Source organism: Melanerpes formicivorus, unplaced genomic scaffold (assembly GCF_026170545.1).
Source record: "Melanerpes formicivorus ecotype bairdi unplaced genomic scaffold, bMelFor1.0.p_v2 SCAF_3, whole genome shotgun sequence".
NCBI classification, from domain to species: Eukaryota; Metazoa; Chordata; class Aves; order Piciformes; family Picidae; genus Melanerpes; species Melanerpes formicivorus.
The window spans coordinates 30,969,028-30,987,640 of NW_027142355.1; the positions used below are offsets into that span (position 1 = coordinate 30,969,028).

The 18,613-nt window shown below is 39.0% G+C and overlaps 1 protein-coding gene across 3 annotated transcripts in view; it reads left to right on the plus strand.

Moving 5' to 3' along the window:
* The window catches only part of IMMP2L (inner mitochondrial membrane peptidase subunit 2), a 480,655-nt gene that overhangs the window by 4,129 nt on the left and 457,913 nt on the right, over nt 1-18,613 (plus strand). For all 3 annotated transcript variants that reach the window (XM_068169999.1, XM_068170001.1, XM_068170000.1), the window contains exons 2-3: nt 9,208-9,345; nt 17,494-17,597. In XM_068169999.1, coding sequence (XP_068026100.1) covers nt 9,211-9,345; nt 17,494-17,597 — 239 coding nt within the window. In that variant the 5' untranslated portion in view covers nt 9,208-9,210. The remainder of the gene's footprint in view (nt 1-9,207; nt 9,346-17,493; nt 17,598-18,613) is intronic.

Here is an 18,613-nt window from a genome sequence, read left to right on the forward strand (position 1 = left end):
TCATTTGCAAGAAGCTAATTACGCTGATACTTGTGCTTCAAAACTGGTGTAATTTAGTGCTGTCCTTTATGTACAATGTAAGTTAATGATTATTAGTTTCTTTGAAGATACAGAAACATGAGTAAAATCAATGATTGTGTCTTTTATGCTAGAACAACTGGTATTCTGACAGCCACCTGTGTGATAGTGCTTGAAGACTTTGCATTACATAATTAAGTTTAAACGCCCTGAAAAGGTCTGATTTATAACAATTACTGATCTTTCTTTGTATTGCAGTATCCACCAAAAGGAATTCTGCCCCTGTACTCAGCACTAGTGAGGCCTCAACTTGAGTACTGTTTACAGTTCTGAGCCCCTTACTTCAAGAAAGATATTTGGAATAGACTAGACTAGACTAGAATAGAACAGAATAAACCAGGTTGGAAGAGACCTTCAAGATCATTGTGTCCAACCCATCATCCAACAACATCTAATCAACTAAACCATGGCACCAAGCACCCCATCAAGTCTCCCAAACACCTCCAGTGATGGTGACTCCACCACCTCCCCGGGCAGCCCATTCCAATGGGCAATCACTCGATCACTTTATGAAGAATTTCTTCCTAACATCCAGCCTAAACCTCCCCTGGCACAGCTTGAGACTGTGTCCTCTTGTTCTGGTGCTGGTTGCCTGGGAGAAGAGACCAGCCCCCGTCTGGCTACAACCTCCCTTCAGGTAGTTGTAGAGAGCAATAAGGTCTCTTCTGAGCCTCCCCTCCTCCAGGCTAAGCAACCCCAGCTCCCTCAGCCTCTACTCATAGGGCCTGTGCTCCCAACCCCTCACCAGCTTTGTTGTCTTTCTCTGGACACATTCCAGCAAGTCACTATCTTTCCTAAACTGAGGGGCCCAGAACTGGACACAGGACTCAAGGTGTGGCCTAACCAGTGTGGTGTACTTTGAGTATATATTGAGGTGCTGAAGCGGGTCTAGAGGAGAGCGACAAGACTAGGGAAGGGACTGGAGGGAAAGTCTTATGAGGAGAGGCTAAGGGAGCTGGAGTTGTTTAGCCTGGAGAAGAGGAGACTCAAGGAGGACCTTATCACACTCTACAACTACCTGAAAGGAAATTGTAGTAAGGTGGGTGTCAGGTTCTTCTCCCAGCCAACCTACGACAAGATGAGAGGGCATGGCCTGAAGCAGCTCCAGGGGAGGTTTAGGTTGGATGTTTGGAAGCACTTCCTCATGGAAAGGGTTATTAGACACTGGAATGGACTGCCCAGGGAGGTGGTGGAGTCGCCATCCCTGGAGGTGTTTAAAGAAAGATTGGATGTGACATGGTCTAGTCAATGTGGTGGTGTTAGGTCATAGGCTGGACTTGATCATCTCAGAAGTCTATTCCAGCCTCAATAATTCTGTGATTCTGTATTACTGTTCCTTTTCTTGATTGCTTATGTCGGTGAAATGGAATTCTGAATGAGTGAGGGTCAGGTGATTGCTCTCCATTCTGAACTAGTTGCTACTTTAATTGCTGAAAATAATTTTTATTTACAGTTGCATTTTCTTCTGCTTTTGCTTCATATTTGAAGAGTGGAATGTTTTGTTTGGAAAGACAAGATTGTCTATGAGAGTGGAATTCATGTCCTTGAGACACAGAATTAATTTGTAAAAATAAACAATATTAATTTAAATCTAGTCACAACCAACATATGGATTGAGCCTTTGTATATGAGATAGATGCCAGTGATGGGGTGCAGAATTACAGAATGCAGAATTAACCAGGCTGGAAAAAGACCTTCGAGATCATCGAGTCCAGCCTATCACCCAGCACCATCTAATCAACTCAACCATGGCACCAAGCACCCCATCCAGTCTCTTCCTAAACACCTCCAGTGATGGTGACTGCACCACCTCCCTGGGCAGCACATTCCAATGGCAAATCTCTCTTTCTGTGAAGAACTTCTTCCTAACATCCAGCCTAAGCCTCCCCTGGCACAGCTTGAGACTGTGACGCAGGAGGGTGTAGTCAGATTAGATGAGAAGAAGAATCTGTTCCACATTAAATTGAACCACACATATATACACACACACCCCCTGTAATAATTCTGTGACCGGTTAGGTTCCTGATTGTTGTGGTTTAAGCTTTTTTGTTTTGATGTGGTTTGTAAGCTGAAAGTTCATTGTATTGATCTATTTTTGTCTGCTTCTGGGACTTCTGTGTATGTTATAGCTGTAAGAAAATTACAGAATTGGATTTTTACTATTGTTTTCTATATTCTGGTATACTGGAAAAAAAATGCATATTTTATAATGATGGGAGCTATTACGTGGAAATGGTAATTGCTTCAATCCAAACTTAAGGTGTAAGAAAATTTTATATAGTGGAGTTGAGGCTAACAAAATTTGCAGCTTTGCATTTGGAACAAGCAAAACATCTAGGTATCAGGACAAAATGACTGACCTAGGAGAAAGAGAACACCAGAACATGGAGTGTACACACCTAGTTACTGAAACTGCTGATTAGGTTAGGATTTGCTGCTTCAGTAATACAACAGTAATTTCTATGATCTCTGACATTTTCAGACGCACAATAGAGCATTATTTCTTAATGACTGTGTGCTGGGGGGATACAAGGAGATTAATATGAATGAGGAATACTGGGGGGATACAAGGAGATTAATATGAATGAGGAATATTGTGAAGAAAACCTGTGTGTAGAGTACAAATACATTAATGGAATAGAAATGTCACCACTATGGTGGAATAATACCAGGATGGAGTTGTCTTTATTGAAGGATAAATGAGAGCTCCTTCTGGAGCTAGACATTACTTTTAAATGAAAACTTAAATGGACTGATATATTTTGATTATTTTAAACTGAAAACTTTTATGGACTTAGCTATTTTGATTCTTCTGTGATATTTGTCACCATTGTATCTGTGTGCACCAGCCTGTACTTGGATAATTCTATGTGAATTAAATTAGCCAACTAAGAAGTCTGCATACTTGTACTTTCACAAAAATGACTATAATATAGAAGTTACTGAAATTTACAACTAAATTGGCAAATGAGGGTCTGGCAACATGGCAGTAGTTCCATCTGGCTTTGTGTCATGAAAAACTGTAGAAAAGGTACACGTTAAAAAGATTCTGATACCAAGCAGCGTCAAATTCATCACAGTTGTTGGACGAACTACAACCTTGTCTTCAAGTTGTAGTAGTCTTACAGCGAAAGCTTTTGTACTCAATATTATATTTCAGAAGATGCAATAGAAATGAGCTCATTCATATGTTTTGGTATTTTCTATTATGGAAGTGTTTCTTTGCAAAAGATGCATGCCTGAGTTCTAGTGTGGTGCCATTGAGTTATGGAAAGATGCATATTGCGATGGACAGAAAAGTTGTTTCAGTGGATTAGAGGACTGGATATGGTAAAGTTACTAATTTCTCAACTAGATCAAATAGGTCATTTCAATGTAACATAGCAATCTTGGCTGGGTAGTTTTGCATATAGGCCATAATTCTCTTCTCGTTTCCTCACATGCCTTATTTTAAAAGCAGATTAGGGACCATTTCCTTTGTGGATGGTTGCTAATGCCTTGTTTTTACAGCTATTTTTCCTATCATACTTCTGTGGGTAATTTTTAAATACCTAGATTTGCAAATACATTGTAACCTGGGGCTTTCTTAATGTTGCTTGATGATTTTCTACAGGCTGTTTGATAAACAGTGTCTTCTAATGTGCAGGCAAGTGCAAGGAAAAATAAACATTTTATACATAGAGAGCTATCTAAATAGCATCTCTGCTCCATATGCTGTAGTACCCACGAGAGGCTCATTATAATCCCTGGACCTTTTGTGCACCAAATACTTCAGTCCAGATAATGCTGTGCTCCATCTGCCTTAATCTCTGAGCTGCACAATGTGAAATTCTTAGTGCTTTGACCTGCTATATGCTGGCATTTTTGATCTTGGATTTTTCTTGTCCATGTTGCCATTTCAAACAAGTTTTCAAGGTTACTGCTTTGAAGTTTGTAAGTTTTACAGAGTTATTGTGGGTTTTTTTGGTTTGCTTTGTTTGGTTTTTTTTTTAACCTAAACCTAGCTTAATTTATAAATTATGAGAAGTGTATGCATCTCTCAATTATGTTTTCTGTGCTTCCTGTATTTGGCTTTTTTATGTCATCTTTTAAATGTTGGAATTTGTTGACCTTATTTGAAGGTGTCACTGACTGGGTGGAGATCCAGAAATAGGTGTTGGTGAAATGATCTTTTTTCAGCAAAGAATCCTGCTTCACTGGCATGCATTTAACCAAGCTGTCAGGATAAACCAGACACCAGATTTCAGAATTTTGCTGTGGAAACATGAGGCTCTTAAAATATACAGATATTTTAGAAATCTTTTGAATTTTACTAACCAGAGAGTTCAAACAGCATCATTAATGATTGATAATTCATGGAGATCTCATTTTTAGAAAGCATTTGAACCAACTGTTACATAATGATTTATTAGTTGGATGAATTGGCAAGTTAATATATTTAACTGTGATCTTTTTGTGCTTATATATTAGGAAATCATGTTGTGTCTTTCAAACTTAGCACATCTTCATGTACCTGTGAAATAGCTTCTTGCTCTTAACTTTTTTGTTCATTGTAGCTGTCCAACAATTCCTCCGAGTCTTTAGATTTAAGGCTGTTTAACAAGTTGACTATCCATTCTGGAGAATATTCTGCTGTAAGAAATAATTAATGCTATTTAAAAGAGCATTAGGAGTAACTTTGTAACCTCAGATTCTAAAAGTAAACTAGATTAGAGACTTGGAAGTAGTAATTTCAACCTTGCTACAATTAGTAATTCACTTTGAACATTGGACTTGAACATTTTTATATATAAATTACAGGCACACATGGCACTTAAGCATAATTTTTTAACTCATTAATTTGATCTAGAAAACCAGACTTCTGTTAGAATTAACATGAAATAGAGCTTTTCTATAGCATAAATTTGAAATTAATGTGACTAAAATATATATGTCTACATTTCTTTACAATATAGAGAAAATGTATTAAACTGAAATCTGAGAATGTTATAGCAATGTTTATTCCAGTAATTTTCACAGATTTGTCTCAAAATTGAATATGTTTTCCAATAAAATAGTTAATTAGGGAACACCAATATACAATACTCAGCAATATATAATCTCTAAAAGCAGAATATTATCTCCAGGAGTCATAGCTATCTGACATTTTCTGTATGTTTAAATAAAGACTTCAACCAGAAGATTGGTTGTGTTTTTCTTTTTTCTTTAAAAAAAAATAAAATTGTAAGGATATATATTTTTTTTAATCTCCCCTTTACTATTCTAAATTCTTTCTTGGAATTGCAGTAAGTGCTTATCACTACCCTTTCTCCTTCTTTTCTCCTAAGACCACCTACTGGCCTGCATTAGGAATAGTGTGGCCAGCAGGAGCAGGGAACTCATTGTGCCCCTGTACTCTGCATTGGTTAGGCTGCACCTTGAGTACTGTGTCCGCTTCTGGGCCCCTCAGTTTAAGAAGGACATTGAGACAATTGAACGTGTCCAGAGAAGGGCAACAAGGCTGGAGAGAGGCCTTGAGCACAAGCCCTATGAGGAGAGGCTGAGGGAGCTGGGATTGTTTAGCCTGGAGAAGAGGAGGCTCAGGGGAGACCTCATTGCCCTCTACAACAACCTGAAAGGTGGTTGTAGCCAGGAAGGGGTTGGTCTCTTCTCCCAGGCAACCAGCACCAGAACAAGGGGACACAGTCTCAAGCTGTGCCAGGGGAGGTTTAGACTCGAGATGAGGAGAAAGTTCTTCACCGAGCGAGTCGTTCGTCATTGGAATGGGCTGCCCAGGGAGGTGGTGGAGTCACCGTCCCTGGAGGTGTTCAAGAGGAGATTGGACGTGGCACTTGGTGCCATGGTCTAGTCATGAGGTCTGTGGTGACAGGTTGGACTCGATGATCCTCGAGGTCTCTTCCAACCTTAGTTATACTGTGATACTGTGATACTGTGAACTATATGAAAGCACTGCACATTTCCATCAGACAATAGTGACCAGTTGAGGATTATTCATTGACATGTACAGTTACTAGTAGAAGATAGTGCTGCAAACCGTATGATGCCTACATTCAAGCTCTTCCTTTCCCTGTGGTAACAGAAGCCATCTTGAAGCCCCTCTTACTGAAAGAGTGATAGTTAACCTTCTATTTGCTGGCAGATGGATGATGAACTTTTGTGTCAACAGTTGCATGGCAACACTGCATGTGAAAGTACTTATCCATCGGTAAATGCCTGACTGTGTTTTGGGGAGACAAACTTATGAAATATACCTGGTAGAAATGTGTAGACTCATCTGTGAGATGTTTTGTTATATGGATATAGGGTTAAAGACAGATTTGTTTGTAAGTCTTCTCAGACTGTTTAATATGTGTGTGCATATATGTGCTGTCTTTTGGGAAGAAGTTGCTCCTGCAGTAGAGTAGAATAATCTACAGGCATGCTCACAGGGAGGGAGGGACAAATGAAAGAAGGAAAGACAGAAGATAAAAATTTCATGGCAAGTAGAGAAATTTTTCAGCACAACAGCTGATGTTGGCTTTGGTGGCTTTTGCAAATCAATTACTGATGGGGATGCTGTTAGTGTTTTCCCCCTCATCTTTATTCATATTGTGTCTTCTAATATACTACATGTGTCCAAAAATACAAAGGTAGGACCTGAGCTCCCAGATTTGTCTGCAGCCATTTAATACTCCCAGTGTTGCCTTGGCCAAGTGGTGTACTGAGAATGTAGCATTTTGTCTTGACTGTTTTAACCTGGTTGCTAGATTCTGTGTCACTATTAATTAGCTCGTAGTTCCAGGAGCATATGGTTGGTCTCCTGTGGATTGTCTGATCAATTGCTTTTCTTCAGATGCTAGATTTTTCTGTAGATAGCAGCATGGGGCTTTTGCAAGAAGTTTATAACATGATCTGTTAGTGGTTTTAATAGAAGGGATGAACTGAACATTCATGCTTCATTTTTAATGAGAAACAGGTTTGAATGTAAGGAATTTAAAGGGTAAGTACATTTGTCTGATTTCTTGAAGGGTGGTTGTTGTTTTTTTGTTTTTAATCATAAATCAGTAATACTATGCTACACCTGCCAGACAATGTCTTTCAGCTCAAAGAATGGCTACAAAGAACATGGTAGATATGTTTTTGTGGAAAGTCTCAGGGGAGGAGGTCTGAGATATGCCAGACCTTATAGCAGAAAAGTAGAATTCCAGACAGAAAAATTGAGAGGTGAAGTTCAGAAAAGAGTGTTAAGGTGTATGAAATGGTATAATTTGTCAAACACCAGGCAAACCCCTGGTTTTTACAGAGTCTGTTTTTATGTGGAATAATCTAAAGGTAAATCTATGCAGACTGAGGCAATAGTCTGTTTAGGTGAATTGATTCGAACAATGTATTCTTAAACAATAAGCTGAAAGGAAAGCATTTAAACATTTGTCCTGAACTGATGAGGTTTTTATTCTATTTCATAACCAATTTCAAACTCTGTGAAATGATGCAAATTGAAAATGTTTACATGAAATATGCAGAAAGGAAATGTAATTGAATTGTAAGTATTAAGCAGGAGTTACAGATGATGGTGAAGTATTTCCACTTAAAAGAGAAAGAAAAAAGAAAAGAGATTTACAACATTGTGAAAGTGCCTATCAGGCATAACAGTAAAGATGTTCCTGTATTTAGGAGACAGACCTTGTCACTGCAAAGTTATTAATATCTAGAAAGGATGTTAGTAAAGAATATCTTGATGGCTTACTTTGTAGAACTAGGTTTCCTTAGTTCTACAACTGGGAGAATAAAGAAATCATATCTGTGACAGAAATATTGCCTTTCATCAGAGTGGTCTGAATTTGTATTTTGCATAGAAGTAGTTCATCACTTCCATATTTCTGAAAATGCAACAAAGAAAAAAATGACTGTATTGTTAAATTCCAAATATTCTGTTTGTAAGAGTATCAACCAAAACTTCACATATCGATGATTTCCATTATTTTAGTTGAAAAATAACTCTCTGTTTGTGAATATTAAAAACAGGGAAAGACTCCAAAATTCAGAGCACAGTCTGATTTCTCTTATGATTGTCTGTTGGAGTTAAGATGAGATAGAGGGAGCAAGGTCTCCACAAACTGATACTGTGCAGGGTCTACCAGGAGTTCATTAGTCAGAAACATCAGTTTAAATTGGATTTGCCAATAGGTGAAGGACAGCACTCCTTACTTACTTTGAAACTGCAGTCGTGTAAAACAGTCTTGTACCTTTCCAGCAGTACCTAGATATTCAGCTTGCTTTTCACAGGTATAAGTAATATGGTCAAACAACTTGTGTTTGAATGTGCTTTGGAGGTGGGGTATTTTTCTTTTCAAGACTGTTGATGTTGAGTTGGATTGGAATAATCCCATGTGACATTACTTAGCTGCGCAGTCTGACCGTGTGCTTTTAAATTCTTGACGTAGTGAACAAGGTGTCCTTGTGCTATGCCGTGTCTGTGTCATATATGTGACCATTTTAATCGATTTTACATGTTTGCAGTTATCACAAGTGTGGAAATGATGCATTTGTGCATATTTATTTGTCAAAATACTGATAAAGACATTATGTGTTGAAAACAGTCAGCTTTTCCTTACATAACACAATCTGTCTTTGGAGTTCACACACTAATAATTGCTAGCATATGGAGATAAAATAATTCACAGAATTTTGGTTGTAAACTCCAACTGAATGCTAATTGGTTATTTCAATCTAGCTGATGATTGATTTTTTTTTTCCCCCCTTTTTTCCACCCAGAAATGCATAATTAGCTTTTGACTGGTTGTGTTCATTTCCTTCTTGCTTAGCTGAATTGTTATTATGCAGTCATTTTTAGCAGGTACTTCTCCTAGCACAGGTTCACAAGAAATGGTTAAATTAGCCAAAGGTTAAATGTCAAATATCAAGCTCTCTTCTGTGGTGTAGACTTCTAAATTCTGATGAAAATTTCAGTTCTTTTTCATTCTTGTGTGCACAGTAATTTTAATTGTTTTTGTGTTCACTGTGGATATTGGGAGACCCTCACACATCGTAGAATCAATTTATTCTTCAACCTTATTAATCATCCCTTATGCCCTTGCTTAAAATTTGATTTCTAACATGTTTTTTCTTCCTTTACTTCTTGTTTTTCAGATTATGGCACAGGCTCAAGGTTTGGGGAAGAGGTACATGAAAGCCTTTTTTAAAGGTTTCTTTGTTGCTGTTCCAGTAACGGTGACTTTCCTGGACAGAGTTGCCTGTGTAGCAAGAGTGGAAGGAGCATCAATGCAGGTATTTTGTCCATTAGGGACCTAAAGTGAGCGTGCATTGACTGTAGCAAGGTGGAAAAACCCCTCTTTTTCTCTATTGTTATTAAATGACCGCATTGTAGCATGGGGTAGTTTAATTTTGACCTCCTTGAACAAATGCTTTTGTGATATGAAAAGCTTTTGAGAACAAAACTTGCTAAAATTTCTTCTCATTAAAAGGAAAATACATAGATAAATAGTGACAAGGATGCTTTTATTTTATTTTTAATCTATATATGTGCCTAGTCATTTACCTATGTCTATCAGGACCCTATCAGGGTGCTTGGTGCCGTGGTTTAGCTGATTAGGTGGGTTGGATTAGTTGATAGGTTGGACGCGATGATCTTGAAGGTCTCTTCCAGTTTGGTTTATTCTATTCTATAAGTAGTAGTTCATTGTTTTTAATTTGCTTATACTGACTGTTTATTCAGTGTTGGCAAATAAGTATAAATAGCATTTGTATGTAACATTTAGAAGATAAATAAATACTCATGATACTGAGCAGCTACTTTGTTTCCTCTGTTACTTGGAATTGAAAAATATATGTTGTAGTGTAGTTAGACATTTTTTTGTATTGTTTCTTTGCATTTTAAATCATATGCACTGAGTATTGCATCACCACTGATAACTATAATTTATTTTGTTCTAATGTTGCAACATTACAATTAGTAGAGACTAAAGATTTGATTCCCACATGCCAAGCCATTTTTTCTGCTGATTGTCTAAGTAAGCTCAGAACCATGAAAAGCAGTTTCACAGCAATCAAGACCAGCTGCTAGTTTGAATTGTGCAGCATTCACACAGACAAAACTTGGACTAAAACCTGGGCTTGGCTGTGTTTAATGTTATAGAAAGAATGTGATGGTGGGGAGAGAATGACAGGGTGCCATTTTGATTTCTGCAGCAGTCTTTAATTTGTTGCTAATGTCTATCAAGAAACCTCAGCTGATCTGGAAGGCAACTCTCATCTCAAGATTAAGGACCAAAGTAAAATCGCTGCACTCCAGTAATTCTACAATCCCAGACCAGAAGTTAGGTGTAATGTGTTACCTTTGCCCTGCCCTTTGTGTCAATGTTCTAAATATCATAGTATCATAGTATCATTCAGGGTTGGAAGGGACCACAAGGATCATCTAGTTCCAACCCCCCTGCCATGGGCAGGGACACCCCACACTAGATCAGGCTGGCCAGAGCCTCATCCAGCCTGAATCATTGATGATCCATGAAAGGTAGGAGAATCTCAGGACTTAGGCTTGCAGAGCCAGAAATTAGCTCTAGAAAGGAGGTGTTGGAAACTGGGAAAACCAGTTTCATTCTCTTTTTAATATTTTCAAGCAGGAGAAATTCAAATACATAACACAGCATCTAGATAAATACAAAATGAGACAGATGAATAAAATCACAGTATCACCAAGGTTGGAAGAGACCTCAAAGATCAAGTCCAACCTGTCACCCAATACCTCATGACTAGACCATGGCACCAAGTGCCACGTCCAGTCCCCTCTTGAACACCTCCAGGGATGGCGACTCCACCACCTCCCTGGGCAGCACATTCCAATGGCTAATGACTCTCTCCGTGAAGAACTTTCTCGTCACCTCGAGCCTAAACTTCCCCTGGTGCAGCTTGAGACTGTGTCCTCTTGTTCTGGTTCTGGTTGCTAGAGAGAAGAGACCAACCCCTTCCTGGCTACAACCTCCCTTCAGGTAGTTGTACAGAGCAATGAGGTCTCCCCTGAGCCTCTTCTTCTCCAGGCTAAACAATCCCAGCTCCCTCAGCCTCTCCTTGTAGGGCTTGTGTTCAAGGCCTCTCCCCAGCCTTGTTGCCCTTCTCTGGACATGTTCAAGTGCCTCAATGTCCTTAAACTGAGGGGCCCAGAACTGGACACAGGACTCAAGGTGTGGCCTAACCAGTGCAGAGTACAGGGGCACAATGACTTTCCTGCTCCTGCTGGCCACACCATTCTTAATGCAGGCCAGGATGCCACTGGCCCTCCTGGCCACCTGGGCACACTGCTGGCTCATGTTTAGACAGGGGTCAATCAGTACCCCCAGGTCCCTTTCTGTGTGGCAGCTCTCCAGCCACTCTGACCCCAGCCTGTAGCTCTCCATGGGGTTGTTGTGGCCAAAGTGCAGCACCCGGCACTTGGATTTGTTGAATGCCATCCCATTGGACTCTGCCTACCTGTCCAGTCAGTCGAGGTCCCTCTGCAGAGCCCTTCTGCCCTCCAACAGATCAACATCTGCTCCCAACTTGGTGTCATCTGCAAATTTGCTGATGACTGACTCAATCCCCTCATTCAGATCATCAGTGAAGATATTAAAGAGCATGAGGCTCAGCACTGATCCCTGGGGATGCCACTGGTGACTGGCCTCCAGCTGGATGTAGCACCATTCACCACCACTCTCTGGGCTTGGGCCTCCAGCCAGTTCCTAACCCAACACATAATGTTGCTGTCCAAGCCATGAGCTGACAGTTTAGCCAGGAGTTTGCTCTGGGGGACGGTGTCAAAGGCCTTGCTGAAGTCCAGGTAGACTACATCCACAACCTTCCTCACATCCACGAGACGGGTCACCTGATCATAGAAGGATATCAGGTTGGAGAGGCAGGACCTGCCCTTCCTAAAGCCATGTTGGCTGGTTCTGAGCCATTGGCCATCCTTCAGGTGCGCAGTTATTGCCACCAGGATAATCTGCTCCATCACTTTTCCTGGCACTGAGGTCAGGCTGACAGGCCTATAGTTTCCAGGTCATTTCCATCATGGAATTGTACAACAGTTTGGCTTGGAAGGGATTTTAAAGATCATCTAGTTCCAACAGCCTACCATAGGCATGGATACCTCCTACTACACCAGGTTGCTTAAGGCCCCATCCAGCCTGGCTTTGAACACTTTCAGGATTGGTGCCTTCACAAATTCCCTGGACAACCTGTGCCTTACCAATCTCATGGTGAAGAATTTCTTCCTAGAGTCTAATCTAAATCTAGCCTTTTACTATTTGAAGCCATTATCCCCTGTCCTATTGCTATATGCCTTTGTAAGAAGTCCCTCTCCAACTACCCTGTAGGCCCCCTTCAGATACTGGAAGGCTGCTACACTATAAAGTCTTCCCTGAACCTTCTCCACGATGAAAAACCTCAACTCTCTCAGCCTGTCTTCATAGGAGTGGTGCTCTAGCCTTCAGGTCATTTTCAGGGCCCTCTTCTGCCTGCTCTGACAGTCTTTCTTGTGTTGGAGCTCCAGAGTTGAACACAATACTCTATCTCATGAGAGCAGAGAGGGAAAAACACATCTCTTGATCTGCTGGCCACACTTCTTTTGATGCAGGCCAGGATACAGTTTGCTTTGACACAGCTTGATGTCACTGGCAAATGTGCTGAGGGTGCACTCCATCCCGCTTTTCACATTGCTGACGAAGGTGTCAATCAGATGTTAAATCCAACTCCCCCATTTTCCCATCTCCCCAGTTTTCGCCCCTGTTGGGATCCAGAGCTATATGCAATACTCAAGATGCAAACAAGCTTTGCATTTTGTATTTTTGGTAGGTTATCTTGTTTGTTGGATTTTCTACTAGTGAGCATGACCTAAACATTGAATTTTAAGGGATTTTTAAATGTCATATTCCTGTAGCTGTTTGGTATTTTCTATTTCTGACATAATGTTCTGTTGGATATCCATTATTGTTTGGATAGTTTTACCTCAGTAGCTGGAAAGACATTTCCTATATTTTCCTACTACAGAAGTGTGTTGAGCCCCCCTGGTCAAGACCTCTGTTTTATGTTTTCTTTGAGGTCAAAGTCCCAAGTGTTAGAGGGTGCTCTGGTATTTTTCTGGAGTGTTGCTTCTGTACTCACTTGAAGGGCATGTAGGTAACTGTGGTTTATCCATGAGAGATTTGAAAAACACTGCAGTTATTTGCTCAGATTTATTCAACCTGACAAAGAAGGATATGCACTCTTCATAGTGGCTAGAGAAAGCAATATATATTCACTGGGTGATTAAAATCTAAGCTTTTCCCTTGATGTGACTGTTGACTAAACATTCCCTCTGTTGATTGACGTATGGGCATCTTGAAAGCTGACACTAATAATTTTACTGACACCTTGGTGTTTGTAAAATTCTGTCTCTGATTTTATTCTGGACTGCAGCACTGAAGTAGAAGTTTGTTTTAAACTTGTATGCATATGGATGCTTTTCTTACTACAAAACCAACCCTTCCTAGTGCTTTTAATAAATACTAATTTCCTTGCCAAGTTATATTAGACATCTAAATATGTCTGATAAGAACATAAGTATAAGGGATATATTCCTCTCTTGCAGAGTAGTTTGAAGGAGTAATGGTCATAGCATTGCAATTGCATCTATTTACTGTATTCTCTGAAGAGTGATCTATGCTGAATGTATCTGAAAGCTATGGGTATGAGAGTGTGAAGTCCTGTCAGCATGTAGTCATACATCAACTAGTCGCATGCTTCCAATAATATCTTATTGTGTCAGTTTGAAGATACAGTATGATTCCCAAGAATTTGTTTGCAGTAGACCTCTAAGATGTCTAGCTAGCTTTGTGTACTCATAATTGTGGCTCCTGCTGAGCCTGAAATTAAAAGTTCTGACAAGAAGCAAGAAATAAATCTCTGTGTCATGCTTGCTCTCCTACTCTTGTTCTCTGTTGCATGCTTTCTTTCCCCTCTCTAGTTTTGGTTTGGACCAGTCTCACTGCTGCTTCATAGTTGCTGACAATAATAATAATTTTTGACACCCTGGCAGGCACACTGAATAAAGGTTCTAATAAAGATTCACATTTTCTGTTTTATTCCCAACCACTTAGGATAGAATTCATGCATTTAGTTGTCTCAACATGATTCTGTGTTTCTATAGCGCTTTCAGCCACCTGTGATAATTCTTGCACTTGTGCTGACTTCAGTGTGTATAGGTATTTACCTTATAGGTAATATTGCAGTTTATAATTTTAGCATTTAAAAAATTGTTTCATCACCTAATTTTCTTTGTATTTCTTTCCAAAATTGCTTGCTTTTTATACTCCTCCTAATTGTTGCTTAGGATTTTAAAGATCGATGTGCTCATCTCGCATTTTGTTAATAGTGGGTTATAACGTTTGCAGCATTGAATGTAACTGATGTAAATAACTGGTAATAGGATTTCCTAATTGGTGGTTGTGGGTTTTTTGTGACTCCTCCTGTAATGCTGGATGTATACTTTAAAATATTTGTTATGGACATCTTGATACACATTTGGTTTTTTTTCTGTTGTGTTTTGTTGCTTGCCTGGTATTCATACATAATGACAGGGAAAAGGGAAACCTCTTTGGATGTATCAGTTTGTAAATTCATTACATCAAATGGGCTGTTTTCAGGTGAGATGGAAGGTGGCAGCTTATGTGCAACTTTATATATGCAAGTTCTGCCACATAGTTCAATACCAAGGATTAAAGCAAGTAGCCTGACCAGCGATCTCTGACAAAGCACACTTGTTTCAGCAGCAAACATTATTGAATGTTCTATTCCATTATGCATAATAGCAGTTGTAATTATTCTGTGGCAGTTCTCCTGACTTTATTATTAGGATTACTGTACCTAAGCCTGTGAGCTCGTGTGAATATTCTTTCTGTTCCCCAAGCTATAAGCAAATAAGTTGTGACCTTCTGGTATTCACTAGCAGCATAACAATTATCAAGTTAATCATCATTTATAGTAAAAGGCCATGCTTTTACCCTCCTACTTATGGAACCTCATGTCCTGTGAGGCTTCTTCATATGGCTGGGGATCTCAATTTGCATGCTTTTAGCATTAGATTAGTTAGTAATTGGAAAGAGTGAATGTTTTATGACTTCTGCACCACCAGTTCTAAATGAAGACCTGTGTGTCTCATTTGTAGGAGGCTATTATGCCAAGAACTTGGGCAAACAAGCTGGAGGAAGGAAGAAGACCCTGTATTATTTCTTATAAAAACAAAGAGTTTTTGTCAGCCTGTATGTTCACTACTTTTTTGGGAGCTGGATTTTTGTTTTGCTAGACCTGAGTCTTTACTACTAGTAAAAATGTCATGGGGAATAAAGCTGTCTTTGAACAGACTGCATGAAATTAATTCTATAGTTTTTGTTATGGTATCACAATTTATGTTATTTACATTAGGCAAAGACTTGCTGAAGGTTTTAGGTGCTTACTTACACACTTACTCTTTTGACCTTACATTCCTTACCTTTCATGTGAATTAAACCTACTCAGGACCCCAGCATATTACTTCTTACACATTGACAAACTGTTTTTTCCACAAGTTCCATTTGAAGTAAGTCTTTATCAAAGTGATCTCATTAGCAAAGAAAAGTGAGGAAACTGTGGTAAAGAGAAATTAGCACTTTTAAATTGCTTTTGAAGTTAAATATTAAACATCCATCCTGATTTGGGAGGATAGTTTTTCTGAGTAAAAATACAATGAAATTTAACAATGAGTAATTTCTTGAGTTGAGGACAGTTAATTTCACTCCTATACCACAATTAGTTTCCTCCTCAAAGGTACAAGCAATCTAGGGAGTAAGAGTCTGCCAGCACATGTGGAAGGCCAAGTTATATTGTAAAGTGAATACTGAAAACCTCTTTTACAAAAACAACAAGTAAAATTTTAGCAAATATTGCAACCATCATACCAAAAAATGAGCTGCCTAGCCTCCTGTGGTCATTTAGGTTTCCAGGGCAAAAACCCAAACAGGACAGACTGTAGGGATTACTCCTTCTTTCCTCTCCCCGTCCCCCATGGGAAAAGATGGGCTGGGGAAGTATAAGGGTAGCAAAAGACTTGAACCAAAATTAGAAGTTAAGAAAGTAATTTTTACAAAAAATAAAAGGCATTTGGTTAAGAGGAAGGTACATAGGTATTAGAAAAGGGAATATATACATATATATACAGAACCAGATTAGATGGCAATAGAGTCATGAGGTAGGAGGCCTGACCAGGTGGTCACCAGCAGCAGGGAAGAAATAGCAAGAAGCTGGTAATGGCTCCCCCTTACATAGGGTGTAGCCAGGAAATGGGAGGGGATAAATACGACCTGGGGATGACTCCCTTGTTGAGGGCTGTATCCTACTCACCTGGGTTAGATTTCCTCTGCCCACCCAAGGGATTCATATTTCTGTCTGTCTGCCTGCCACAGGCCTTAAACCACATTTCCATACTCATTGCATGTATCTCCTAGTGTTAGAAGTCATCTGCTGACTGACTTGGAGATACCATAACAATATTGAAGACTCTGGAAAGGCTTATTGAGAAATAAGGTATTATAAAGACTTCATCCTGAATTACTCCTGAATGCTTTCTGTCTAATAAAAGAAGTATTTGTATTAAACTGCTGTAAAAAGTCCGTGAAGACTGTACTGTGATGGGCTACTTCCTCTGCCGTTTCTGATGGGTTAACTACACAATTGACCAGATACCTTGCTTTTGTACCAGTTCACACAAAGTAATTCACTGTGGTACTGTGTGCTTCCTTAAATTCTCTACTAGTTAATTACTTTGTTATTTTAGTGCTGGGTTTAGTGAACAGTTTCATTTCATTATATGAGTCTGTGACAGTTCATGCTGCTTTGTATGCTGTTACGAAGGGCCCACATTTACTAGCAGTGTCAGTATATGCTGTAGGTGTAGGGCTCTTTCATTCCCTTTGCAAAGGACGCTGAGATTAGCGTTGTTACGAGTACATATTTCATTTTTAGTGCATTACACTTGTATAAGTGGCAATAAGCCTGCAGAAAGTTTTTTTTTTTTTTCTGGGAATTAGTGTTCTCTTAGTTCCTCTGGTTTTAATATTGAATGATACGCAGTGAAGACAATCACTTCTTTTCATCGGGCTTGTCATATGTAGTTTAGTTTGTGTGGAGTGATGTATTGAAAGACATGAACTATAGTTAGTCATAAATGAATGGCATTTAACATGGCATTTATTAAATAAATATATGAAGAAATTCCTCAAATGCAACACGCTTCCTAATGTTCCTCTAGTAAGTGGGTACATTTTTACTGATTTCAATGAATATTACCTATTTGATAGGATGACAGTTAGGTGGAAGATTCATGAAGGAACTGTAGATGTGAAGCTGATTTTTTTTATGTCCCTCTCTCAGCCTTCTTTGAATCCTGGGGGAAGAGAAGCATCTGATGTAGTACTTTTAAACCACTGGAGCATTCGAAATTACGATGTACAACGTGGGGACATTGTGTCATTAGTGTAAGTAATTTCGAATACACTTCAATACACGCTTATGTAAATGTTGAGTTATCAGTGTTTACTCTAGAATACTGTGTGTATGAACAAGGAACATTAAAAAAAATACTAAATGCATTATTGTTATTCCAATAATCAGTTTTCAAAACTCAGACATTCTAAGAATGCATTACCAGGTTTTTACTGACAGGAATGCAGTGAAAGGTAATTACGTGATACAGTATATACATGCACCAAAACTGCCAAGAAAAAAGAGCTGTGGCATAAAGACAGAAAACAGATGAAACATGTGGCTTAACAGAGTATACTTTTTGTTTGGCTATGCATTCATATCTGTAGAGAAAAATAGTATTTCTTTACCAATTAATAATTTTTTTTTCCTGGAGAAATCTGAACAAAATCTAAAATAAGATTATGGGAATTCATGTGCCTTTTTAAAGGACAAATGTAGCAACAACAACCAAGTTTTATAATTCCAATGGGAAGGTCTATGTATCAAGACAAAAGGTGGCAGTGTTCCTCTGTTGAAATCATGTTGAAGACTAACGGAGGACAGAAACTCCATTTCAGCCTCAATGTAGTATAGAAATGGAATGTCAAAGTGTGCATAAATGACACAATGATATAGTACATACTTGTGCTACATGCTTGGATAATTTAAGATGAAGGTTTTAGTTTTGTAAGTGAAATGCACAATATGTAGATTGTAACAGAACTGTCTTTGGAAGCTGTACTACCTAGCTTCCTTTGTGTCATATATCTCTTCTAATTGTCCCATATGTTTGCTTCACTCTTCACTGTGGTGGTAATATGTATGACAATTTTCACTACTATCTTTTAAACTCTCGTGTAGGCTTCTTTTGTTAAAAACTTAACATTTGCTTTATGCTGTTGGTGTGTTGTCTTGACTCGCTTGTAAGATTTTCTGTAAATGGTCTAGCTACAAACATGAATTTATTCATCTTCTAAACACCTGATACTGCAAAAGGACTCCAATTTCAAGTCACTTTATGATTGCT